Genomic DNA, 26,919 nt, shown 5'->3' on the forward strand with positions numbered 1-26,919 from the left:
ATTTCCTGACTACATGACCTAAGCAGGAAATACTGGGCCCAAGTGAAAGAATATAACTAGCCATGAGTTATGCTCGTCAGTTCACCAGGTCAGGATAACTCCCTATAAGAGTGTTGTGGATCCTAAGCAGGTATTTTACCGGTGTGCTGGGGGGCTGCACTGAGCTGGGCTGCGTCTGGCTGGGGGTCCCCGGTTGCTGATGCTGCAGGGGCGTGAGCGGCTGGGAGGGGGCAGCAGGGGACTGCATGCCCAGGGTCGAGGGGGGTCGGGCGGGGAGGCTGCCGCTGGGGACATGAGTGGGGGTGGAGGACGGTGAAGGCTGAGCCTGGGGAGGTGGGTGGGAGTGGGGGTGCTGGAGCTGCTGCAGGTTAGCCGAGGCGTTGGGTGGAGGGGTGCCGCGGGGCAGGGGGGGCTGGGATACAGAAGTTACAGTTAGAGCTCCATCTACTATTACATATTCACAGAGTTACAAACCCACCCACTCAGACAAGTACATATTCTAACACTACACTTATATTGACAACCATGAACACATACAACGCAGCTTCTTCACATATGATCAAACCAACAGCAGAGATTATCAATGCAACAGATCACAAGCCCCATCTGTGTGAGTGTCTCCCTCCTCACCTGAGTGACAGCTGCCTGTGCTTGCGGCTGGCCGAGGGAGCCCAGGTTGTTCATAATCATTCCCCCGCCAGGGGCAGTGTTGGGAGAGAATTGGCTCTGGGGCATGAACTGGCTCTGATTGGCTGTCTGTCCCACCATGCTGTTGGCGTGCTGTCCCATCATGCCTTGCACCTGGGGCATCCTGGATGGGGACATGCCCATCTGGGGAAAGGAGAAGAAAAAACAGACACGTTATAGAGAGGAAACCTCTATCTTGCATTGAGACCTTGCCAAGAATAACTATGCATCTAAATGAGATCAGAACTGGGTTCAAATACTATTTCAAATTAATTATTTGTTAAACTTCAGCTGTGCTTAATTCAGGTTGCCGGGTGAAATGGAACCAATGGAAAAGTCACAAAAGTGCAAACCCCACCAACCTGTTACTCCAGACGGTCTAAAGGAAATGCTCAAAGGTTTTTTTAAAGATGTAGAAAAGTATTTAAACCCAGGTCTGAATGGGATACAATAACACACACACCACCAAGACAATACTCTGGGGCGTAATAAACTAACAGTGTGCTGATTAAAAACCAGAAGGCAAAGAGGCAACAACTAGAAGTAGATAAACATTCAACAGTAAAAACCATAAACGGTAAAACTCCAACTCATTTAAGACATATACAATGCTCAACCACTTTCCCAGTAGAAACAAGGAGGCAACAGGGTACATTTATTTTTGACAGCAGCACTTTTCATTTGAATAAAACCTTCCATACATATTTGCCCATTGTCTATGTGCTCAGAAAGTGACATTTTCGACCTGAATGCCAAAACATTTAAGAGATAAAGTTGCTCAAAGTTCACCTATTTTGCATAGCCCAACATACAAGCATTTCACAACACCAGCAATAACATCTGCTAAATATTTGATTTGACGAGACATCCATGTCTTCATCACTGGAAAAGATGAAGGGATCAGAGTGATGATATTTAAAAGCATACCAAACTATTTATAATAAAAAAACTGTATAATATATTTTCTTAAACATTAAAACGTCAATTACCTAAAAACTCTTAAATTCAGATTTTTCTCTCTCTCATATTCACATGTACCTTAGACCTTATTTTACATTATCTGAGGGTTTTGTGTTGTGCCTGCCATCGGTTGAAACATGCTCTTGAATACAGGGTGGTTGTTATGGCAGATAAATGTACTAAAATGGGAACCAAATGGAAATGTCAAAAATGGTACCACAAAGACGGTGAGAGGTCCACATGTCAGAGAATGTTGACCTAAATGGGAATATGTTGTTTTAAAGTGTTCTTGTCAATCTTCCATAGGAAACCTACTGAAATCATAGAAATACAGATAATATAATATACATGAACATCTCAGTTGACATTCGCCGCTGCGTGGACCAGACCCAATCTTTGTGGTAGTAATTAGAAGTTAAAATGTCAATTACATTTAAATTTCAAATGGTGTTCCAGCTAAAATGCAGTGGTCTCAAGGGATAGGTCCATTCTATTCATTATGTTGATATGATTGAAATGACACCCACCCTGTATTCAAGGCCATGTCAAGGCAAGGGCTGATTTCAAGGTTTTACTGCTAACCTACAAAGCATTACATGGGCTTGCTCCTACCTATCTCTCTGATTTGGTCCTGCCGTACATACCTACACGTATGCTACCGTCACAAGACGCAGGCCTCCTAATTGTCCCTAGAATTTCTAAGCAAACAGCTGGAGGCAGGGCTTTCTCCTATAGAGCTCAATTTTTATGGAACGGTCTGCCCACCCATGTGAGAGACGCAAACTCGGTCTCAACCTTTAAGTCTTTACTGAAGACTCATCTCTTCAGTGGGTCATATGATTGAGTGTAGTCTGGCCCAGGAGTGTGAAGGTGAACGGAAAGGCTCTGGAGCAACGAACCACCCTTGCTGTCTCTGCCTGGCCGGTTCCCCTCTTTCCACTGGGATTCTCTAACCCTATTACAGGGGCTGAGTCACTGGCTTACTCGGGCTCTTTCATACAGTCTCGAGGAGGGGTGCGTCACTGATGTGATCTTCCTGTCTGGGTTGGCATCCCCCATTGGGTTGTGCCGTGGCGGAGATCTTTGTGGGCTATACTCGGCCTTGTCTCAGGATGGTAAGTTGGTGGATGAAGATATCCCTCTAGTGGTGTGGGGACTGTGCTTTGGCAAAGTGGGTGGGGTTATATCCTTCCTGTTTGGCCATGTCCGGGGGTATCATTGGATGGGGCCACAGTGTCTCCTGACCCCTCCCGTCTCAGCCTCCAGTATTTATGCTGCAGTAGTTTGTGTCGGGGGATAGGGTCAGTTTGTTATATCTGGAGTACTTTTCCTGTCCTATCCGGTGTCCTGTGTGAATTTAAGTATGCTCTCTCTAATTCTCTTTCTTTCTCTCTCTCTTGGAGGACCTGAGCCCTAGGACCATGCCTCAGGACTACCTGGCATGATGACTCCTTGCTGTCCCCAGTCCACCGAGCCGTGCTGCTGCTCCAGTTTCAACTGTTCTACCTGTGATTGTTATTATTTGACCATGCTGGTCATTTATGAACATTTGAACATCTTGGCCATGTTCTGTTATAATCTCCATCCGGCACAGCCAGAAGAGGACTGGCCACCCCACATAGCCTGGTTCCTCTCTAGGTTTTCGGCCTTTCTCGGGAGTTTTTCCTAGCCACCGTGCTTCTACACCTGCATTGCTTGCTGTTTGGGATTTTAGGCTGGGTTTCTGTACAGCACTTTGAGATATCAGCTGATGTACGAAGGGCTATATAAATACATTTGATTTGATGTTGTGTCTCAACCGATGGAGGCACAACACAAAAACCTCATGTGATGTAAAGTAGTGTCGAAGCGACAACACGGACAGCAATATTCAAACCTTGTTGCAGATTTTTTAAGCAGATTCAAGTCAGGACAGACTACACCACTCACAAACCCTCTTGGAATGCCATTTTGGTGAGTCTTTTGCATAAAAATCTGTGTAATTGTCCCGCAGAAAACAAAACCTTATCCCAGGGTTTTCAGAGGATTGAGGTGAGTTATGTAACTTTTTAACTGGTCTTTGCTCCTTCCATATTTATTTTCACTGCTGATAATAACCATTACCCATACAAGTATGCTGACACCACAATACTTGAACGCACAAAGGGATCAACAACATTGGATTCACTCCATATTACTGGCCTGTATGACAAAGTGAGAAGAAGCCTGTGTTAAATCCATTCCTAATCATCCATTCTGTAAATAATATTGCAAGACAACACTTTTAACCTAAATTAAAAACTACAGGGTTGGGTCAAATCCAAGAGTGAAACCCTCTCCATTTTGAAGTATTGTGGGGGCAGCATCATGTTACGGGTATGCTTGTCACCGGCAGGGAATGGGGAGTTTGTCAGGATCAAAATAAATATGAAAGGACCAAAGCCCAGGTAAAAAGTTAAGGACAACCCACCACAGTTTTACTTTTCAGATATTTTTTATAACTTTCTTTCACTTTGAAAATGTGGAGTAGTTAGTGTAGAAATAAAATCTAATTTAATCCATGTTTAAAACCCTCAAGGAGGTGTCTATAGACACTAGTGGAGCGAGACGGGGAGAGGAAGTGAGAGAGGGGGAGCGAGACGGGGAGAGGAAGTGAGAGAGGGGGGAGCGAGACGGGGAGTGTAAGAGAGAGAGGGGGAGCGAGACGGGGAGAGGAAGTGAGAGAGGGGGAGCAAGACGGGGAGAGGAAGTGAGAGAGGAAGTGCGAGAGGGGGAGCAAGACGGGGAGAGGAAGTGAAAGGGGGAGAGGAAGTGAGAGAGGAGAAAGGGAGAGAAGGAGATCCAGAAGGAAGGAAAGAGTTAACTGGGGCATTGCGGGAGCATGGAGGTCTCACCGCTGGGACAGAGCTCATGTTCATCTGCTGCGAGTGGTTCATGGGCGAGGGGCGCGGGCCCCCATGGGCGCCTGGGACATCTGCACGTTCTGCATTGCCATGGGGTTGAACTGATTGATTCCTATGTGGGAGAGGAGAAGCACACACAAACACACAGTTCACACACACAGGATTAGTGTTGTCTGCAATACACATGAGATGTTGTAATTAATAATCCTATGCTCTGATGAGCAGGTGAAGGAGCCACTGAGTCAGTTCGGTGCTAAATCATAACTTTTCACAAACTTGTACATTTCCTGTTTCCTGTGTTTCCACTATAATTTGTTTTTCCACGGTGGATAAAGTCAAAGGGGCGGGGGGTGCCACCCCAGGATATTTTTTGTAGAATGACTGATTTCATTTACAGTGACATTAAAAATACATTCTACTCCAAAAGTATGCAGACACCATGAGCCCAATAGCATATTGTTAAAAACATATACATGGCACCATATTATCAGGCAGGTGTTTTATTAGCAAATAAGCAGGGTTTTTTCTGGATCAAAAAGTGGTTCATTTTTCCCCCATGGAGCCAAGAGAAAATGTACAATTGTCAAGCAATTTGTTCAGCAAATCTACACATTTTGTCATGGAGCTGACAGAAAATGTTGCAGTGTGAATGCTAATTTCTTGCAATTCTATTCATTTTGCCATGGCTAATTCTGTGTTCTTATGCAAAAATCTGGGCCCCTGGGCATATGCCCCACATGCCCGCTCAGTAATTCAGCCATTCCAGACGTACGCCAAAATTCACTGTTTATTTTATTGATTTCATTCTTTTAGCTTCTTAAATGAATACAGGGGAAACACTGGCTCTAATTATATAAATAAACATTTACAAAGAAACAGTTCCTGAAAAAAACCTTTACACTATTTGCGTATTGGTAGTATTTACCCTTTACTATGTTAGTGATTATGGTATATAATCAACTGGCCACCAGGGGGTTGACAGTCACTGAGCAGTTGACTGTCAATGAAAGGAGGATGAGAAACAAGTGTTGAAGTGTAGGAGAAGGACTGGTACCTTGAGACACCTGCATTCGAGGCATGATCTGATTTGGCACGTTGGGCATAGGCACAGATCCATCTGAAAGAGAGGAGGATGAGGTGGTCAACATGTCATATACCAAAGCTTCCAAATTAGCTAACAGCCTCAAACACCTACTTTAACCAAACATATCATTATCCTGTTATAGGCCCAAATGCTAACTTTCATTTAAGTCAAATTTCCACCGTCAATGCATGACTGATAAAAAGAAGGGTTGGCCCCACACATGGTAATAGGATGATAATAAACATAAGTGATTATGTTGCTCCCTCCTTCAATAGAGGGGTCTCCAGAGGTCCAGGGTACTCACTAGCTGGCCGTGGGGACTGGCCAGGACCCATGGAGTTCGGCTGAGGGGGCATGCCAGGCTGCTGCTGGGCCCTGGGCCCCCACTGCCATGGGGCCAGGCTGCTTCTGGAGCCGCGAGCGCCTCTTCTCCTCCAACTCCTTCTGGATCTTATAGATCTTCTCCGCCAGGAAGTGGTAATACTCGTCCTGCAGAAATTGACAACACGAGATTAGAAATAACTTATACTGAACAGAAATATAAATGCAACATGTAAAGTGTTGGTCCCATGTTTCATGAGCTGAAATAAATGATCCCAGAAATGTTTCACACACACAAAAAGCTTATTTTCCTCAAATTTTGCAAACAAATGGGTTTATATCCATGTTGGTATGTTGGTGAGCATTGCTCCATTGCCAAGATAATTAATCCACGTGACAGGTGTGGCACGTCAAGAAGCTGGTTAAACATCATGATCATTACACAGGTGCACCTTGTGCCGGTGACAATAAAAGGTAACTAAAATATGCAGTTTTGTCACACAACACAATGCCACAGACCTCCCAGGTTTTGAGGGAGGGTACAATTGGCATGCTGACTGCAGGAATGTCCACCAGAACTGTTGCCAGAGAATTGAAAATTAATTTCTCTACCATAAGCCACCTCTGTCGTTTTAGAGAATTTGACAGTACGTACAACCGCCCTCACAACCGGAGACCACATGTAACCATGCCAACCCAGGTCCTCCACATCCGGATTCTTCACCTGCAGGATCATCTGAGACCAGCCACCCGGACAGCTGATGAAACTGAGGAGTATTTCTGTCTGTAATAAATCCATTTTTTGGGGAAAACTCAATCTGATTGGCTGGGCCTAGTTCCCCAATAGGTGGGATAATGGGTGGGCCTATGCCCTATGCCTAAGCCAGGCCCACCCATGTCTGCTCCCCTGCCCAGTCACTTGAAATCCATAGATGAGGGCCTAATTTATTTATTTCAATTGACTGACTTCCTGATTTGAACTAACTCAGTAAAATAGCTGAAATTGTTGCATGTTGCGTTTATATTTTTGTTCAGTATATATTTTGTTAACTTTATTGAATGTTATATCAGCTACTTAAAGTGCACACTAAGGGAGAAGGGTGGAGATTGGGATGTAGTCTATGTTGGCGTTTCAAGCAGTAGTGAGTTCATCAAAGGAGGTTGGTGGCAGCTTAAACGGGGGAGGGCAGGTTCTTGGTAATGGCTGGAGCGGAATGGTATCAAACACGTAGCTTCAATGTGTTTGATGCCATTCCATTCGCCGGTTCCAGCCATTATGAGCTGTCCTCCCCTCAGCAGCCTCCACTGGAGGTCATTACCCTGCTGTTGGCAGACTGGTACATGTCCCCTTCCACCTTCCTCGCGTACGCCACCAGGTTCTCCATCCGCCGATCCTTCAGTGCTGCGGGGTCTGGGGTGGGGAATATGGCTTGTACTCTGGAGGAGGACAGGGAGAAGGAAGGGATGGTGGAGGGAAAGAGGGACAGCACAAAGGGAGAATTAAACAGCGAGTTGGAGTAGCGGCAACCTCAATCAGAAAATTGCTTTTCCTTTCAGAACACTGATCGAACAGGCGAGTTAAGTGAACACAGTGGGCCAGTGCCAAACCAACTCCTATACCTTTAGCCCTATGGTGGCAAAACCATGTGGGTTGTCCACCTATTAAACCCCGGTAGATTCATGGTCATTGAGGAGGAAAAAACATTGAAGAGAATGCTAGCATCTTGGTGGCACTTACAGTTTGTGCACCAGGTGGGTGCGTAGATCCTGAGTGACGTGCTCGTGCCACGTCTTCCTCACCCCCGAGGCAGAGAGAGGGTTGGCGCCCGGCAGGTTGCCCATGCCCCCCATCCCCAACCCGTCTGGCATCAACTGACTGGAGGACGGAGAGAGGAGAGCAAGACCGCTTAGGAAACATGTAATCATAAGAGTAACACCAAGGTAACTATGAGAGAATAACTTCTGTAATGCTGTGTCAGGTAACAGAGTAGAGAGAGTGGCATTGTAGTTATCAGGAATTTAACCCCAATTTCAGCCTTTGCACAACCCTTTAATATATTCAAACAACGCATTCAGGTGAGAAGTGGGGAATTGCTCATAAATATTCATTTTGGGGGTGGGTAAACATAGTTGTACCCGATCAACACTTTCTCACTAACGTATACTTACCAGAAATCCACTGACACGCAAATCTGATAACATGGTGTGTGCATTGCACTGTTAACTCAGTGGTAATATGGCATCTGCTCTGTTAACTCAGTGGTAAGGTGGTGACATCTGCACTGTTAACTCAGTGGTAAGGTGGTGACATCTGCACTGTTAACTCAGTGGTAAGGTGGTGACATCTGCACTGTTAACTCAGTGGTAAGGTGGTGACATCTGACTGTTAACTCAGTGGTAAGGTGGTGACATCTGCACTGTTAACTCAGTGGTAAGGTGGTGACATCTGCACTGTTAACTCAGTGGTAAGGTGGGGACATCTATCTGCACTGTTAACTCAGTGGTAAGGTGGGGACATCTGCACTGTTAACTCAGTGGTAAGGTGGGGACATCTATCTGCACTGTTAACTCAGTGGTAAGGTGGGGACATCTATCTGCACTGTTAACTCAGTGGTAAGGTGACATCTATCTGCACTGTTAACTCAGTGGTAAGGTGGGGACATCTGCACTGTTAACTCAGTGGTAAGGTGGGGACATCTATCTGCACTGTTAACTCAGTGGTAAGGTGGGGACATCTATCTGCACTGTTAACTCAGTGGTAAGGTGGGGACATCTATCTGCACTGTTAACTCAGTGGTAAGGTGGGGACATCTATCTGCACTGTTAACTCAGTGGTAAGGTGGGGACATCTGCACTGTTAACTCAGTGGTAAGGTGGGGACATCTATCTGCACTGTTAACTCAGTGGTAAGGTGGGGACATCTATCTGACATCTGGTATCTGCACTGTTAACTCAGTGGTAATCTATCTGCACTGTTAACTCAGGGGACATCTATCTGCACTGTTAACTCAGTGGTAAGGTGGGGACATCTATCTGCACTGTTAACTCAGTGGTAAGGTGGGGACATCTATCTGCACTGTTAACTCAGTGGTAAGGTGGGGACATCTATCTGTGTTAACTCAGTGGTAAGGTGGTGACATCTATCTGCACTGTTAACTCAGTGGTAAGGTGGGGACATCTATCTGCACTGTTAACTCAGTGGTAAGGGGGGACATCTATCTGCACTGTTAACTCAGTGGTAAGGTGGGGACATTATCTGCACTGTTAACTCAGTGGTAAGGTGGGGACATCTATCTGCACTGTTAACTCAGTGGTAAGGTGGGGACATCTATCTGCACTGTTAACTCAGTGGTAAGGTGGGGACATCTATCTGCACTGTTAACTCAGTGGTAAGGGGGGACATCTATCTGCACTGTTAACTCAGTGGTAAGGTGGGGACATCTATCTGCACTGTTAACTCAGTGGTAAGGTGGGGACATCTATCTGCACTGTTAACTCAGTGGTAAGGGGGTGACATCTATCTGCACTGTTAACTCAGTGGTAAGGGGGGGAGTTCCTGACATCTATCGGCGCGTGTGGAATAAGTTCCAATTTCCCATGGGGCGTAAAATTTTTTTTTGAAATGTGTTTGTTTTTTTGCAGTATTGTGTTAGGAAAAGTGCAATCATCACATTGAAAATAAAGATATGGGGCTCAATTCAATCAGCACTGCAGTAACTATTTTACCAATGATCAAATAAACTCTCAGGTTGGTCTTGGGTAGTGTAGAAAACCTACAACTACTACCAGGCCAACCAGTCTCACAGGTAGGCTATCACTTCTCAGAACTAGAAGTGTGTGGGCACGGGATGAACATTGTAAATAAAGGATTTATAAATATATCTGCCACATATAGGATTACAACTCAACCATTGAAATATGAGCTAACTGTGTTAGCACACTGTGCCACCAGTCATAGCAAAACAATGAGTTGACATGACCATTGTCATCCATTTCTTGTTACGATACATGTAGCTATGAATATAAAACGTATAATCCTCATAGCTCACATGTATATATTTTTTGGTTAATCATGTAGATGTGTATGAAACAGTAAGCAATAACGGTGCATTTGGTCATATGTGGAAATGTGCCTTACTGCCTTTTGAATAGTGGTCTAGTCAAGGAAGAGTCATGCAAAATATATTGATTGGCACACTCCCTCACCAAGACCATCGCCAAATAAAGTGCGGTCACCTACTTTTATAGTAAGCCACGAGGTGGTACCACCCAGCACATCTACAAGGGAGTGGATTTCATACCAAACTCTTCCCTTTGAGATGACGTAGAGGCACCTTCAAGGCGCCTCTACATCACGATTTCAAATGGTAGAGTAGAACCGCTATGGGTAAAAAGAGCCAGATCAAAACTTTCAAAATTAAGACCAGAATTGACGTGTTTAACTAGAACTAAGCCAAAAACAGTTTTTATGCAGATTTTATTTCTTCATCATGAAAGCTACTATTTAAATAGAATTTTAATTTAAAAAATTTTTTTAAATTTTACCTTTATTTAACCAGGCAAGTCAGTTAAGAACACATTCTTATTTTCAATGACGGCCTGGGAACAGTGGGTTAACTGCCTGTTCAGGGGCAGAAGGACAGATTTGTACCTTGTCAGCTCGGGGGTTTGAACTCACAACCTTCCGGTTACTAGTCCAACGCTCTAACCACTAGGCTACCCTGCCGCCCCACAATATACAGTGAGCTCCAAAAGCATTGGGACAGTGACACATTGTTGTTTCGGCTCTGTACTCTGGCACACTTGATTTGAAATACAATAACTGAGGTTAGAGTGCAGACTGTCAGCTTTAATTTGAGGGAATTTTCATCCATATCGCTGTTCAAAGTATTCAGACCTTCAGGTTTTGTGGCTGGGCCACTCAAGGACATTCAGAGACTTGTCCTGAAGCCACTTCTGCATTGTGTTGGCTGTGTGCTTCGGGTCGTTGTCCTATTGGAAGGCGAACCGTCGCCCCAGTCTGAGGTCCTGAGCGATCTGGAGCAGGTTTTCATCAAAGATCTCTGTACATTGCGCTGTTCATCTTTCCCTCCATCCTGACTAGTCTCCGAGTCCCTACCGCTGAAAAAACATCCCCACAGCATGATGCTGCCACCACCATGCTTCATTGTAGGAATGGTATTGTCCAAGTGATGAGTGGTGCCTGGTTTCCTCAAGATGTGGCGCTTGGCATTCAGGCCAAAGAGTTCAATCTTGGTTTCATCAGACCAGAGAATCTTGTTTCTCATGGTCCGAGTCTCCTTTAGTTGCCTTTTGCTGAGGAGGGCAGGCATGTGCCTTTTACTGAGGAGTAGCTTCCGTCTGGCCACAACGAAAAGACCTGATTGGTGGAATGCTGCAGAGATGGTTGTTATTCTGGAAGGTTCTCCCATCTCCACAGAGGAACTCTGGAGCTCTGTAAGAGTGACCGTTGGGTTCTTGGTCACCGCCCTGACCAAGGCCCTTCTTATGGCTGGGCGGTATATCAAATTCATTTGATTAATTCGAATGTATGTTTTTGCGCGATATTCCAAATGCCTGTATCACAAGGATGAAGGTTTGGTTCTTTTTTGTTTTTATGAGCATTTATGTCCGCTTGTTCTCGTGTTGTATTTTTTGGTCTGGTTTGTTTCGCTCCTCTGTGCACCTTCCCATTTACACCAGAGAATAATAGAGAAGTTCAATTTCTAACAATATCCTTTTATGTCGTCTCAGCTACTCAAATTGCGTGCAGAGCAGACACTACTAAAACAAGAGTATCAATGAACACAGAGTCAGGAAAATGAATGCTCAGTTTGATGCAGGCGGCATTGGGGTACCACGTACCGTTAGCAACACTTTAGTCAGTCAATTATACTAGCTGTCTAGTCTGTTCCATAAACTTGCAATAAGCATAAAACACGGAATTAGCAAATCGCTCTCATTCTGAGAAATAAGGCAGGCCACTTGATTTCAACATTTGAACGAAGTGGACAGGCTCATATGCTGCTCAAACAATTGGAGATGGACAGAAGGGTGTGTTCATAACAATTCAACTGTTCTACCTTGTTATCTAGCAAATAGATCCTCGTTGGCTAAACTTGAAATATAAATATTAGCTGGCTACTCACTAACACGTGGGCTTGTGCGTGAGAGATGGTTTCTGAGACCTGTGTTAATGTTCTATAGCCTGCTACAAGGAGTGAGTCATTAGTGAATGTGCATTATACATGGTTCTGGTTACATTTGTAACAAAAACAACAACAAAAAAAGGCATTTTCAGACTTGAAATCTAGATCAGTGATTGCCTGCCTGCCCCCCCAAAAAAAGCAGGTTAAACTAATTTGATCAACTAATTAACTTAGTGTGTCTTATGGTTGTGGAGGCTTATATTTAGCATAGGTATAACTTCACAATACCTGAATTCATTACATTATTGCAGACTGTTTGAAATGCATAGATATTGTGAATCACCCATACGCTTGAAAACAAAAACGAGATATAATTGTTAGGCCATCAAGCCCTAGCCCGTCTCCCCCGATTGCCCAGTTTGGTCAGGCGGCCAGCTCTAGGAAGTCTTGGTGGTTCCAAAACCTCTTCCATTTAAGAATGATGGAGGACACTGTGTTCTTGGGGACCTTCAATGCTGTGGAATTTTTGGTACCCTTCCCCAGGTGTGTGCCTCAACACAATCCTGTCTAGGAGCTCTACGGACAACTCCTTCAACCTCATGGCTTGTCTTTTTGCTGACATGCACTGTCAACTGTGGGACCGTATCTAGACAGGTGTGAGCCTTTCCAAATAAACTCGAATCAAGTTGTAGAAACAACGATGATCAATGGAAACCGGATGCATGCACATGAGCTCAATTTCGAGTCTCATAGCAAAAAGGTCTGAATACTAAAAGTTGTTTTTTTTTTATTTATAAAATGGTTCACACATTATGGGATATTGTGTATATATTTTTAATTAATACATTTTAGAATAAGGTTGGAAAATAAAATGTGGTGAATGGTAAATAATGTAGTGTCATTTTGGAGTCACTTGTAAATAAGAATATAATATGCTTCTAAACACATCTACATTAATGTGGATTATAGCATGATAACAGATAGTCCTGAATGAACTGTAAATAATGATTAGTGAGAAAGTTAGTGGGAATATGATATTTGTGCACCTAAAATGCTAACCTTCCCTGTTAATGTAATGGGGAGAGGTTAGCATGTCTTGGGGTATGATATAAAATGCTAACCACCCATGTTATTGTAATGGTGAGAAGTTAGCATGTCTTGGGGGTATGACATAAAATGCTAACCTCCCCTGTTATTGAATGGTGAGAGGTTGGCATGTCAAGAAGGCATGATATTTGTGCGACTAACATTCTCAAATCATTATTCACGATTAATTCAGGACTATCCGTAATCATATTAGCATCCACATTAATGTATAAGTCTCTAGAAACATTCTATTCTCATTTATAAAAGTAACTCCAAAGTGAATACATTACTTACCATTAATTTCTATTTGGCCTAAACTCATCTGGAACACAAACAAAAACAAACAGCAAATGCATCCCACCAAATTTGTTGTCACAAGCTTCATGCAATCATTTCAAGCTAGGAATATGGACCCAAATAACATAATTTTGACTACCTTAATACACATAAGTGAATTAGTCCTACTATTTTTGTTCCCCTAAAACAGGGAGGACTATGTACAATAAGTGCTGTAATTTCTAAACGGTTCACTCGATATGGATGAAAATACCCTCAAGTTAAAGCTGACAGTCCGCACTTTAATCTCAGTCATTGTATCATTTCAATTCCAAAGTGCTGGAGTACAGGGACAAAACAAAACATCGTCACTGTCCCAATACTTTGAGCTCATTGTAAAAATTGTGAGTGCTGCTGTACAATGTAGTGGGCCAATCTCTGTACCACCCAGTTGGAGAGATCTAGGGCACAGAATTAAGGGAGAGAATCTAAATGGGTGAGCGGACTCACTTGTTGAGCGACGAGGGAGTGATGAGTCCGAGAGCATGCCGGTCTCTGAGGGCACGCCCACCCCTCCTCCGGCCATGTTCATGTTAGTGCCTGGGAGAGAACACAGCCAACCAGAGGCAGCATTACCACCAAAACAGTGACCAATACCCTCACTATACCACTTTGACTCATCACACGGGACCCTTATACAGAGAACTATACCAAAATGATTTAACGAGTCAACCAATCAAACAAACCAATAGTTGGTTTTAAATAACTATTTCATGTGTCTGTGATTTCATCCTCTGGGATTACAAATTGTGCATATTTGCAAACCCAAAATTCAATTCAGTTGAATCAATCGTATGCATCTATCAACCCATTTTTACATTTACAATTGAGTCATTCAGCAGATGCTCTTATCCTATTGTCCTCAAGTGCTTTACAGTAACCTAGCCTAAAACTCCAATGAGACCAAGCAACATTCTTACCTAGTGCATTGATGGAGCGTAGCTGCTGCCCTCCCTGGGCTGTGTTCTGTCCTCCAGGTCCTCCCTGTCCCTGAGCAGGGGACTGGTTACCATAGGGCAGGCCCAGGGCAGCGTAGGCCCGCTGCATGGAACTGGGGTCGATGTGCCCGCTGCTGACCCCGCCACTGTTCATGGAGGAACCCGGGGAGCTGCCGGGAGGGCCTGTGCCCACCGTGGCATTGATGGCACTCTGCAGGCTGGCGCCGGGAGAACCCAGCATGGCTGGAGAGAGAGCGGAGACATTTATGAAACATTTCAAAGAGAAACCTTATTGCTTTGGAAATACAATAACTTTTGTATCAAATTGAAGAGGGTGGTGGGTGGAGAGGGAGATGAGTAATTATGAACACTTGCGATGAATCCCAACTGCACATAACCCACCAATCTCCCCCAGTTTTCAAACAGAACTACAGTTAGGACTTGGCTTGGGCCTATGTTAATAAATCACAAGTATGCCCTTCCAGAAAAGGTCTGCCATATGTTACGTTTGATGAAAAGCAATCTACTGATTGGCAAAGATTAAGTCAATTATTTTTCTCATAGAAGTCATAACAAAACTCAAGTTGTTAAACAAAACAAAATTGTAAAGCCTACATTTTTTATGATCTAAAATAATATTTATCTGCTTCCACCCAAAGATCCAACTACTGCTCTATTCCTTACTGTATGTTGATCTGTGACCGGCAGAGAGAATATGCAGGTTGCCTCTGTGGGGGATTTAAATCAGTCACCGGTTTTCTGGCCAATCAGAGAGATTTCTCAACCTGAGCTCCTCCCCCACAGATAGAAACTCCGGTGCCCCTCCCCCAGGGTGTCAGATTACAGGCCCAGCATTCTACAGGAATCCTTCACAGCCAGCGAGCCAGCACAGAGCACAGCTAGGGATACGGCTGCAGGTGGCGCCACTGAAAGCTTCGCTCACTCACTCTAAGGTTCTATGCTCTCAGCTCAGCATGCTTCTCTGTTGACAATTCAGTTACATTGTAAAAAAAATAATACAAAAAAATTAACTTCCATACAAGCCCTTAAACAACAATGTAAGCCTTTCACTGTAAGGTCTACACTTGTTGTATTTGGCGCATGTGACTAATTCAATTCGATTTACATCGCAAATCATTTATAGCTCAAGTGTGTTATAGTGTGCAATGCATCTGTTGTAAATTAAGTGTCAGTTTTTGTATCGGTGACTACAATATGTAAATACATTTAAATAAAATGTGTCAGTTTTTGTATCTGTGCCTACAATATGTAAATATATTTAAATGAAGTGTCAGTTTTTGTATCTGTGCCTACAATATGTATATACATTTATTAAATGAAATGTAATGTGGCAGATGTAATACTGAGACAGATTTCTGTACGAAAACTGGCTGAGGGGCGACAACAACCGGTTTATCTACAGTGCGTTCGGAAAGTATTCAGACCCCTGGACTTTTTTCACATTTTGTTACTTTACAGCATTAACTCAATCTACACACAATACCCGCATCCTTGAGATGTTTCTACAACTTGATTGGAGTCCACCTTTAGTAAATTCAATTGATTGGACAAGATTTGGAAAGGCAAACACTTGTCTATATAAAGTTCCACAGTTGACAGTGCATGTCAGAGCAAGAATTGTCCATAGAGCTCTGACAAGATTGTGTCGAGACACGGATCTGGGGAAGGTTACCCCAAAAAAATCTGCAGCATTAATGGTCCCCAAGAACACAGGGGCCTCCATCATGCTTAAATGGAAGAAGTTTGGAACCACCAAGACTCTTCCTAGAGCTGATCGCCTGGCCAAACTGAGCAATCGGGGGAGAAGGGTCTTGTTCAGGGAGGTGACCAGGAACCCGATGGTCTCTCTGACAGAGCTCCAGAGTTCCTCTGTAGAGATGGGAGAACCTTCCAGAAGGACAACCATCTCTGCAGCACTCCACCAATCAGGCCTTTATAGTCGATTGACACAAACGGAAGCCACTCCTCAGTAAAAGGCACATGACAGCCCACTTGGAGTTTGCCAAAAGACACCTAAAGGACTCAGACCATGAGAAACAAGATTCTCTGGTCTGATGAAACCAAGATTGAACACTTTGGCCTGAATGCCAAGCGTCACGTCTGGAGGAAACCTTGCACCATCCTTACGGTGAAGCATGGTGGTGGCAGCATCATGCTGTCGGAGTGTTTTTCAGCGGTAGGCACTGGGAGACTTGTTAGGATGGAGGGAAAGATGAACAGGGCAAAGTACAGAGTGATCCTTGATGAAAACCTGCTCCAGAGAGCTCAGGACCTCAAACTGGGTGACAGTTCCCCTTCCAACAGGACAACGACCTTATGCACACAGCCAAGACAACGCAGGAGTGGCTTCATGACAATTCTCTGAATGTCCTTGAGTGGCCCAGCCAGAGTCCGGACTTGAATCCGATCAAATACCTCTGGAAAAGACATGTAAATAGCTGTGCAGCGACACTCCCCATACAACAAGACAGCACTTGAGAGGATCTGCAGAGAAGAATGGGAGAAACATCCCAAATACAGGTGTGCGACGCTTACAGCGTCATACCCAAGAAGACGAGGTTGTAATCGCTGTTAAAGGTATTTCAACAAGGTACTGAATAAAAGGGTCTGAATACTTATGTAAATGCTATATTTCCATTATGTTTTTAAAATACATTTGCAAAAATGACAGGATATTGAGTGTAGATTGATGAGGAACCAAAACAATTGAATCAATTTTAGGATATGGCTAAAACGTAACAAAATGTGGAAAAGGGGTTCTGAATACCTTCCGAATGCACTGTATCTACTTGAATGGCTATGCTAGTGCCAAAACACCTGTATGGGAGGATATTACACAAAGCCCAACATTACACACACACACACACGTGTGTGATGGACTACGGGTGGTAGGGTAAAACAGGTACTTACGCTGCTGGTTCCTTTTGTCGCTGGCGTTCTTCAGCGGCAGGCAGACGGGACAGTCATGCCGCGTGCAGTTCTTCCAGTGAGAAATTATCTGTCTGGACGACGCACAGTGAGCCACTGAGGGGATAGAAGGATAAGAGAGGGAGAGGAAGAGAGAGGGGGGGGGGGGGAGGAGGGAGAGAATGATGATTGAGAGAAAGGAAAGAGATTGAATGAAAGACAGAAAAAGAGCAAGAAAGATGAGGGATGCCAGAAGAGGGAGAGAGAAGGCAACGAGTCATTGAAAAACACATACAGTAGCTATGACAAGATGACCACTTCCTGTCCACGACACCATATAAGCTGGGCAAATAAACACCCGGTCACATAAAACATGCTTTTGCCCAGTAAATCACAGAGTCAAAGAAAAAACAACACAAATCAAAAGTTAGTAACTATTCCAAGCCTAATGTGACTGTTGCCTAATGGGCCCTGTGGACTAACAGAAAGGTACCATTGTGTTCACACAGTCAGATAATTGCTGTAATAGATTTGATTTAGACCCAGGGAATGGAAGTAAATGGTTGTGATTGCTCAAGAGGAAGACTCCAATAACAGCATGATTCAGGGCTTTAGAGACACACGGTGGTGAAAATCCTACTGATATCAATGCATTAACTTAAGTGGAAGTTAACATTCATCCCTTCAAGAGAATAAAAAAGAGGTCATTCTACTCCTGCTAACATCAAATAAGTCTCATCCCAGAGTTTATATTACTTAAAGAAAAGCCTCAAGTATTTGAGTTATCATTAATAATTAGGGCTCGGGTTTATTTTCCTGAATTTCTGCCTGACTGACGTGCCCAAAGTAAACTCAGGCCCAGAAGCCAGGATGTAAATATAATTGGTACCATCGGATAGAAAACACTGATGTTTGTAGAAATGTTAAAATAATGTATGCGACTATAACACAACTGATATGGTCTAAAGAAAAACCAACCATAATTACTATATTTTTATAATGGAAAGCTATGGGTCCTATGCAATTCTAGCTCCCAGATTTCAATTCCTATGGCTTCCACTAGATGTCAACTGTCTTTGTTCAAGGTTTCAGGCTTGTTTCTTACAAAATGAGTAAGAATTAGGAGTTTTAGCACAGAGTCTCAGTGGAAAATCAATTTGTTCGCGAGACAGAGGACACGCACCTGCCAATTCCACTTTTCTATTGAAAAAACTTCTTTCTGTATGAAAAATTATAGTTTATTTACATTTTAGTGTACCTGAGGATTAAATAGAAATGTAGTTTCACTTGTTTGAACAAAGTTTTATCGGTAGCTCTTTGGATTCCTTTGTCTGTTGAAAGAGTGGAGTTGCATGTTGAAAGAGTGGATTTCTGAAATCGATGGCGCCAACGAAACAAACCTTTTGGGATATAAAGAAAGATTTTATCTAACAAAACAACCATTCATGATGTAGCTGGGACCCTTGGGATTGCAAACAGAGGAAGATTTTCAAAAGTAAGCGATTTATTTAAATCGCCATTTGTGATTTCATGAAGCCTGTGCTGGTTGAAAAATATGTTGTGGGGCATCGTCCTCAAACAATTGCATGGTATGCTTTCGCTGTAAAGCCAACTGTAAATCAGACAATGCAGTTAGATTAACAATAATTTAAGCTTTTAAATGATATAAGATACTTGTACGTTTATAAATGTTACAATTATTTATTTGAATTGCTAGCGGGCTATCCCACAGGGCTAGTAGGTACGTGAGATATTACACCACAAAATGTTAAAACAAATACAACATTGGAACCGGCAAACCCAAACAACAAGGCCATTTAAACAAATAATCACTAATATAAGCCATTTTAAAAACACGTAAACAGCACAACCCAACTAAAACCGGATGAGACCGAGAACATCATATATCCTCATTTGACCCCATAGCCATTAAAACACATTACCAATATGACTGGCACCTCAGGGGTTAAAAGTCAGAGGCCATCGACCGAGACACCCTTTAATGTCCCGAGCAGCACGGGGCGGAGGAAAGCGCTGTAGCCACCCAGACAGACAGACTCAGTGTGGAGACTAAAGCCACTCGAGTATTTACATTAGGCCTAAGCACCCAGACAGGCTTTTAAAACAAGCCCCGGGATTTATAGCTGCTGGTGTCCTCACTATTAATATAGGCTGGAGCAGGATTTCAGTCAGTCACCGGGGCAAACAGGAGGGAGGGAATGGAAGACAATGGTTATTTCCAAATTAATCTTTCCTCAATTCTGCAAATCCTCTCTTCACTTCCTCAAAACACACAGAGAAGGTCAGAGGGCAGGGACCTTCAACCTTCTCCTCCAATACGGTTGAGAAGTAGTTGAGCAGATAGTCTTTCTGCTATTCCTGGCATCCTAATTCAGATGGATCCATGGAGAAGGAGGAGAGAGGGACTTTGGACACAGCAGCACAGAGAAAGGTAACCAACTTGACTTCAACGTCAATCAACATACTAAAGCCTTCTAAACAGCAGAAGATATACATGTCTCTTACATTAAATGGAGTAAAGCTGATATCCCGTTGGACATTAACGAGTGTGTGTTCAATCATATTCACACAGGCTCAGTCCCCCAACACCACAACGCCCCTTCCCCAGACACTCACCCTGGCAGGACTTGCCGGCCTGGCAGTGGGTCATGTGGTTGAGGACGTTCTTCATGGTGCGGCAGTGTGGCAGGGCGCAGGCCCGCACCTCCCCATTGGCCTGCTCCCGCCGCTGGCACTTGTGGGCGTGGAGCAGCAGGACCAGCTGTTGCTGGATGAGCTTGCGCTTCTCTGGGTCGGCCGTGTGGCTCGCCGTCGCTGCAGACACCCCACCACCAGGGACCATGGAGGATACCTGCTGCATCTGGGCCTTGGGAGGGAAACGCAACAAATAAGTGAGGCAGACTGGATTTATTTTAAACTTAGCTTGAACCCAATTACTTGAATTGGAACTGGGATGCTTGAATTGGATCCCTGAACCGTTTATATTGAAATGGAATCACCCAATCCCTGTAATTAAGCCTACTTATACAAGTACATTACTTTCACAATTTGAAAAAGAAAAGCTGATCTACAACGCATTTATGCCGAGATCAACGGGGTGAGGTTTGATTAGGGAGAAAGAGGGGGAAAACATTTGTGTGAGAAAGACAAAGAGCGGAGGGCTGCGGGGGAAGAGTGGTGAACAGAGAAAGAACGATTCCCAGACAGAATAATGGGAGGCAGCCAGTGAATGAATCAAAAGAAAGAAAATCCCCCCCCCCCAAAAGGCCTGGTAAACATCCAACTATTTCACATAAGACTCCATTAACCTTTAACCAAAATAGAAACACAACTATTTCCTCTGTAATGAGTTCATTAGGCCCTTTTCCTGTTCCTGGGAGAGAGATTTGCATGCAGTATTTACTCAGTGCCTTGAAAGAGACCCCTCTCTTTTTCTCTTCCTCTTTCCCTCATTCTCTCTCTCTCTCTGTACAACAATATTCTGAGGAGTGCATTTTAACAAATGTTTCCCCCTTCCAACAATCTCTCATTCTGCATTCCAGGCCTGGTTTTTGGAGATGGAAGAGAAATGTGTCAGAATAATTGTTCCAATACTGTGGCATTGGGAACTGCAGCGTTATTCAAAGTCAATGCAGAGACTAATGGACTTCAGGGGAGTTGACCCTACATGAGACTAAATCTGAAAGGATTTGATAGGCAGGGGGTAATTTTCACCGTATTGCTTCAACCAATCCTCTCATAGTACGTAGGATCTAGGGGTCAATGATAGGGGTTTTAGAGACCAGTCCTCTAACTAGGGCCTAATCTAATCTCTTCAGTGTTCAAACATCTGAAAGGTAGGTGTGCACATTAATATGATGATGGCTTCACTTAACCCTCTGATAAACTGAGTGGAGATTCCAACATATCTTTTGTATAGTCAGTACTTTCATATGTGAGAACACCAAGAGGGTAGGGGTAAGGTAACAAGTCTGAAACACAAAGGCATGGGGACCACAGCTGATTTTTGTGGCCCCCAGATAGCTATCGGATTCCAACTGTTTAAGGGGGCGAGACGAAGAGGCTCGAGATCCAAATGGAAACAGATCTTTCCCAGAACCCTCCGCTTAGGTCATCGTGTAAACTTACCGCAGGTTTGCGTTTCTCCTTTTCTACAAAGTTGGAGGAACTTACCAGGTTTGGCATGCTGCTGGCCCCTTTCAGGTCACTGGGGAAGGGGGGCAGGCTGTTGGCCCCTTTCAGGTCACTGGGGAAGGGGGGCAGGCTGTTGGCAAGGGCTGCCTTGTTCCGGAGCTGCTGCTGGGCGTTCACCCCCATCTGCTGCTGGGCCCCGCCCTGACCGTACTGCTGCCCAAAAGGACTGCCAGCCATACCCATCTACAGAGAGACAAGGGATTAGGACCATCTCTGAGGTGAAACGGGTCTCTGTTCATGAGTTTCAAAACAGGTCAAGAAGGACCAGGACAATGTATGATTTGGGACTGTAAAACTGTGAAACTAACCTATTGGGTTCAAATGAAATTGCAAAGCCCAGCCACAGGTTTCCCTACTGCACACAATACCAAAGAGCCTGGTGTTTTAGCACAGATTCTGTGGGGATTGTCTAGAAGGGGAGAATGACGTGCAATGGCGGGTCTGGCGGTTGACATCTGTCTCTCTGTGGTTGAGATAAGAGGAAGTGGCCCCTGTTACAAGGCCTCCCCAAATCACGCCATCTCTCAACCACAACATGTGATAGTAAACAAGGGAGCACCTAAACCTAACACAGGCTAGGTATAGATACGAATATATGTCTTACAAGTTACTTGTAGATGATTATACATGTCGGATCTTGTGGAGAAGCTCATTGAAATGGATGAAAATAGGAGAGAGCGGTCAGATGCAATGTGCCTTATTTCAACAGGTCTTTGTCCCCTCCATCGTTATAACTGCCATCCCCAAAATCAGCAAATAAGGAAACAGAGGTATGAAAGAAACATTTACCCATGAGTGGCTGCCAAATCCCATCCATTTATCTATCCTGCTACCATCATTAAACCTCCTTGACTAGCTTTTCAATGTGAGTTGAACACATAAAAGAAACTATTTCAGAGCCAATGGATGGTGCAAGATCTGCTGTGGGCATGGACAGAATAGTTAAGTGCACAGCTACAATCTCTTTAGAATACATTTTTAAAAACACTCATTTTGATCTTCCAATATGACCAATAAGGTTTAAAACATCTACAATGAGTATACCAAACCTTAGAAACACCTTCCTAATATTGAGTTGCAACCTCATTTGCCCTCCACATGCCCTGACAAATTCAGGCTAAGGCCTCTACAAGGTGTCAAAAGCGTTCCACAGGGATGCTGGCCCATGTTTAGTCCAATGCTTCCCACAGTTGTGTCAAGTTGTCTAATTGTCTTTTGGGTCGTAGACCATTGTTGATACACACGGCAAACTGTTGAGCGTGAAAAACACAGCAGCGCTGCAGTTCTTGACACAAACCGGTGCGCCTGGCACCTACTGCCACACCCCATTCAAAGGCCTTTACAGTGCATTCGGAAAGTATTAATTGTGTTAATGTTACATCCTTATACTATAATGGTGACTTGTTTTTCCCCCCACATCAATCTGCACACAATACCCCAAAATGACAAAGCAAAAACAGGTTTATATTAAAATATCACATTTACAAAAGTAGTCAGACCCTTTACTCCATACTTTGTTGAAGCACCTTTGGCAGCGATTACAGTCTTTGCGTCTTCCCGGGTAAAACACTACAAACTTGGCACACCTGTATTTGGGGAGCTTCTCCCATTCTCCGCAGATCCTCTCAAGCTCTGTCAGGTTGGATGGGGAGCGTTGCACTACAGCTATTTTCACAGATGATCGATCGGGTTCAAGTCCAGTCAAGGACATTAAAAAAAGGCTTGAATACAATCTTGGCCTGTTAAAATGCGTTGAAGGCCCTGAACACCAAGAGTGAGACATTAATTAACTCAAAAGAAGATCAAGACCACGGAGGGAGGGCAGTGGCACAACAATTAGTGTCTGGGTCAAAGCCATTTACTCCCACAGCTGGGCGAGAGACTGTCCCAAAGCCACTCCTGCGTTGTCTTGGCTGTGTGCTTAGAGTCGTTGTCCAGTTGGAAGGTGAACCTTCGACCCAGTCTGAGGTCCTGAGCACTCTGGAGCAGGTTTCATCAAGGATCTCACTGTACTTTGTTCCATTCATCTTTTCCTCAATCCTGACTAGTCTCCCAGTCCCTGCCGCTGAAAAACATCCCCACAGCATGATGCTGCCACCAACATGCTTCACCGTAGGGATGGTGCCCGGTTTCCTCCAGACGTGACGCTTGGCATTCAGGCCAAAGAGTTCAAACTTGGTTTCATCAGACCAGAGAATCTTGTTCCTAATGGTCTGAGAGTCCTTTAGGTGCCTTTTGCCAAGTAGGCTGTCGTGCCTTTCACAGAGGAGTGGCTTCCATTTGGCCACTCTACCATAAAGGCCTGATGGAGTGGTAGAGTGCTGCAGAGAATGTTATCCTTCTGGAAGGTTCTCCCATCTCCACAGAGAAACTCTAGAGCTCTGTCAGAGTGACCATTGGGTTCTTGGTCACCCCCCAGACCAAGGCCCTTCTCCCCCAATTGCTCAGTTTGGCCGGGCGACCAGATCTCAGAAGAGTCTTGGTGGTTCCAACTTCTTCCATTTAAGAATGATGGAGGCCACTGAATTGTTTTGGTTACCCTTCCCCAGATCTGTGCCTTGACACAATCCTGTCAGAGCTTCAACCGCATTACTTACTTTTTGCTCTGACATGCACTGTCAACTGTGGGACCTTATATAGACAGGTATTTGCCTTTCCAAATCATGTCCAATCAATTGAATTTACCACAGGCGGCCTCCAATCAAGTTGTAGAAACATCTCAAGGATGATCAAAGGAAACAGGATGCACCTACATTTACATTTAAGTCATTTAGCAGACGCTCTTATCCAGAGCGACTTACAAATTGGTGAATTCACCTTCTGACATCCAGTGGAACAGCCACTTTACAATAGTGCATCTAAATCATTTAAGGGGGGGGGTGAGAAGGATTACTTATCCTATCCTAGGTATTCCTTGAAGAGGTGGGGTTTCAGGTGTCTCCGGAAGGTGGTGATTGACTCCGCTGTCCTGGCGTCGTGAGGGAGTTTGTTCCACCATTGGGGGCCAGAGCAGCGAACAGTTTTGACTGGGCTGAGCGGGAACTGTACTTCCTCAGTGGTAGGGAGGCGAGCAGGCCAGAGGTGGATGAACGCAGTGCCCTTGTTTGGGTGTAGGGCCTGATCAGAGCCTGGAGGTACTGCGGTGCCGTTCCCCTCACAGCTCCGTAGGCAAGCACCATGGTCTTGTAGCGGATGCGAGCTTCAACTGGAAGCCAGTGGAGAGAGCGGAGGAGCGGGGTGACGTGAGAGAACTTGGGAAGGTTGAACACCAGACGGGCTGCGGCGTTCTGGATGAGTTGTAGGGGTTTAATGGCACAGGCAGGGAGCCCAGCCAACAGCGAGTTGCAGTAATCCAGACGGGAGATGACAAGTGCCTGGATTAGGACCTGTGCCGCTTCCTGTGTGAGGCAGGGTCGTACTCTGAGCTCAATTTCAAGTATATTAGCAAAGGGTCTGAATACTTATGTAAATAAAAATACATTCTCTAAAATTTTGAAAAACTTTTTTTGCATTGTCATTATGGGGTATTGTGTGTAGATTGATGAAGAAAAACATTTGAATCCATTTTAGAATAAGGCTGTAACGTGGAAAAATGTGGAAAAGGGGTTTGAATACTTTATGCATGGACTGTACATCATTTGTATTCCCCATTCACCCTCTGAATGACACACATACACAATCCATGTCTCAGTTGTCTCAAGGCTTAACAATCCTTCTTTAACCCATCTCCTCCCCTTCATCTATACTGATTGAAGTGGATTTAACAAGTGACATCAATAAAGGATCATATCTTTCACCTGGATTCACCTGGTCAGTCTATGTCATGGAAAGAGCAGGTGTTCCTAATGTTTTGTCAGTGTATAGCTTAGGTCTTCAAGTGTCAATCAGCAGTTACCTCATCCATTTTTGGACTTTATGATATGTACCCAATAAATACCTCATGAGCTTACAATGTCGTACCCCATCAGAACCCAAAATTTAAGCTTGTTTTACCCCAATGTTTGTAAACAAAATAAATGTAAACAAACACTTTAGCCGCAAATCATGGTTAAAACTATACTTTTGATATCAAAGACAGTCCTTGCATCCATAGCTCTGTCTTTGAATTGGAGAGTGATTGCATTTCCCCAGCCCAATCCCTCAGCTTTTTACCGAAACAGGGGCGAGGAGGCCATTTGTTATCATTTCAACTGCTGATTGCCACTTCAGTATGTTGGATGACTAGCAATCGAGCATAATGACCTAATCCCCATTTCTAGTCCACCCCTCTCCTGGTGTGCATGTGTATACAGCCCTGCCTGCACTGCTCTAGCAGCATGCTCCTCTACTGTGCTCCGCTGTGCTTAGTGGCGAGGAGGAGGCTCTCCCGCCGTTGTCAGCGCTCCAGCAGACAGATGAAAGAGCCGGAGACCAGCAGCAGTGGAGCCACGCTCAACAGCTGAGCTCAAGTCTGCCCCACCTCCTACATACAGTGGAGCTCTGAAACGCCGACTTCCGCTCTACCTCACGTTCACTTTAGTCTCCCACAAACAAACGGTCTCACGCGCCTGGGCTAGCACAGGCACGCACATGCTTACTGACTGGCTAACACACTTTAAGCTTTAACTTATTACTCTAGACTGGCCCTCCCTAGCTCTGACACACACACTCCTTCCTACCTGAGCTGTTATTTAGCACATCTTCCATAGTCACAACAGCTTTAAGACGCCCCAACACACACACACACTTTTTATCATACCGGTACTGAAGATTATACAGTTGTCATTTCAAAATACTCCAGTTGTCATTTCAAAATACTCCAGTATACAGTATACTACCCAAGCATAAAACACATACAACAGCGCAGGGGAATCAACTCCCAAATTCTAACTAGAGCGAACATGCACTAAAAAGTAATACATTCAAAACACACCCCAGACAGATGTGGAGACGGCCTCTGAAATAGCCGCTTTCCCTCGCTCCTCCTCCTTTCTCTCCTTCCACACACACATCCCCATGATTTACAGCTGTATTATGAGCCAAGGGGCCGGGGAGGGCCAGCACACACACACCCAATTGGAAGAGAAAGAAGAAAATAAGGAGAAAGAAAAAGAATGAAGGTAAACTAGACAGAGGAAGAGAATGTTAGAGGGACAGCGAGAGAGAAAGAGGACTCACGGAGAATGAATGAGAAAGAAAACAATATAGAGAATGAGAGTTCACATGCCCTATGCCAAACCAGGGGTGTACCGCTTGAATTTCATTGAATGGCATTGGTAGCAGTACTGTAGCGACCGGAAACAACGACAGACCTGAGAGTATACCAGGTTGTGGTTGTCTCTGTTTCAAATAGT

At 44.3% G+C, this 26,919-nt stretch overlaps 1 protein-coding gene across 1 annotated transcript in view; it reads right to left on the reverse strand.

Moving 5' to 3' along the window:
* Positions 1-26,919, reverse strand: part of LOC135530118 (histone lysine acetyltransferase CREBBP-like) — a 77,357-nt gene that overhangs the window by 10,677 nt on the left and 39,761 nt on the right. Inside the window, 14 exon segments of the mRNA XM_064958504.1 lie at positions 140-412; positions 631-831; positions 4,521-4,570; positions 4,573-4,641; positions 5,584-5,646; positions 5,918-5,985; positions 5,987-6,102; positions 7,254-7,371; positions 7,673-7,810; positions 13,952-14,045; positions 14,426-14,686; positions 17,375-17,488; positions 20,009-20,258; positions 21,566-21,769. Of these exon segments, the coding sequence (XP_064814576.1) occupies positions 140-412; positions 631-831; positions 4,521-4,570; positions 4,573-4,641; positions 5,584-5,646; positions 5,918-5,985; positions 5,987-6,102; positions 7,254-7,371; positions 7,673-7,810; positions 13,952-14,045; positions 14,426-14,686; positions 17,375-17,488; positions 20,009-20,258; positions 21,566-21,769 (2,019 nt within the window).

The sequence above is a fragment of the Oncorhynchus masou genome, unplaced genomic scaffold, assembly GCF_036934945.1.
Source record: "Oncorhynchus masou masou isolate Uvic2021 unplaced genomic scaffold, UVic_Omas_1.1 unplaced_scaffold_1264, whole genome shotgun sequence".
Lineage (NCBI taxonomy): Eukaryota > Metazoa > Chordata > Actinopteri > Salmoniformes > Salmonidae > Oncorhynchus > Oncorhynchus masou.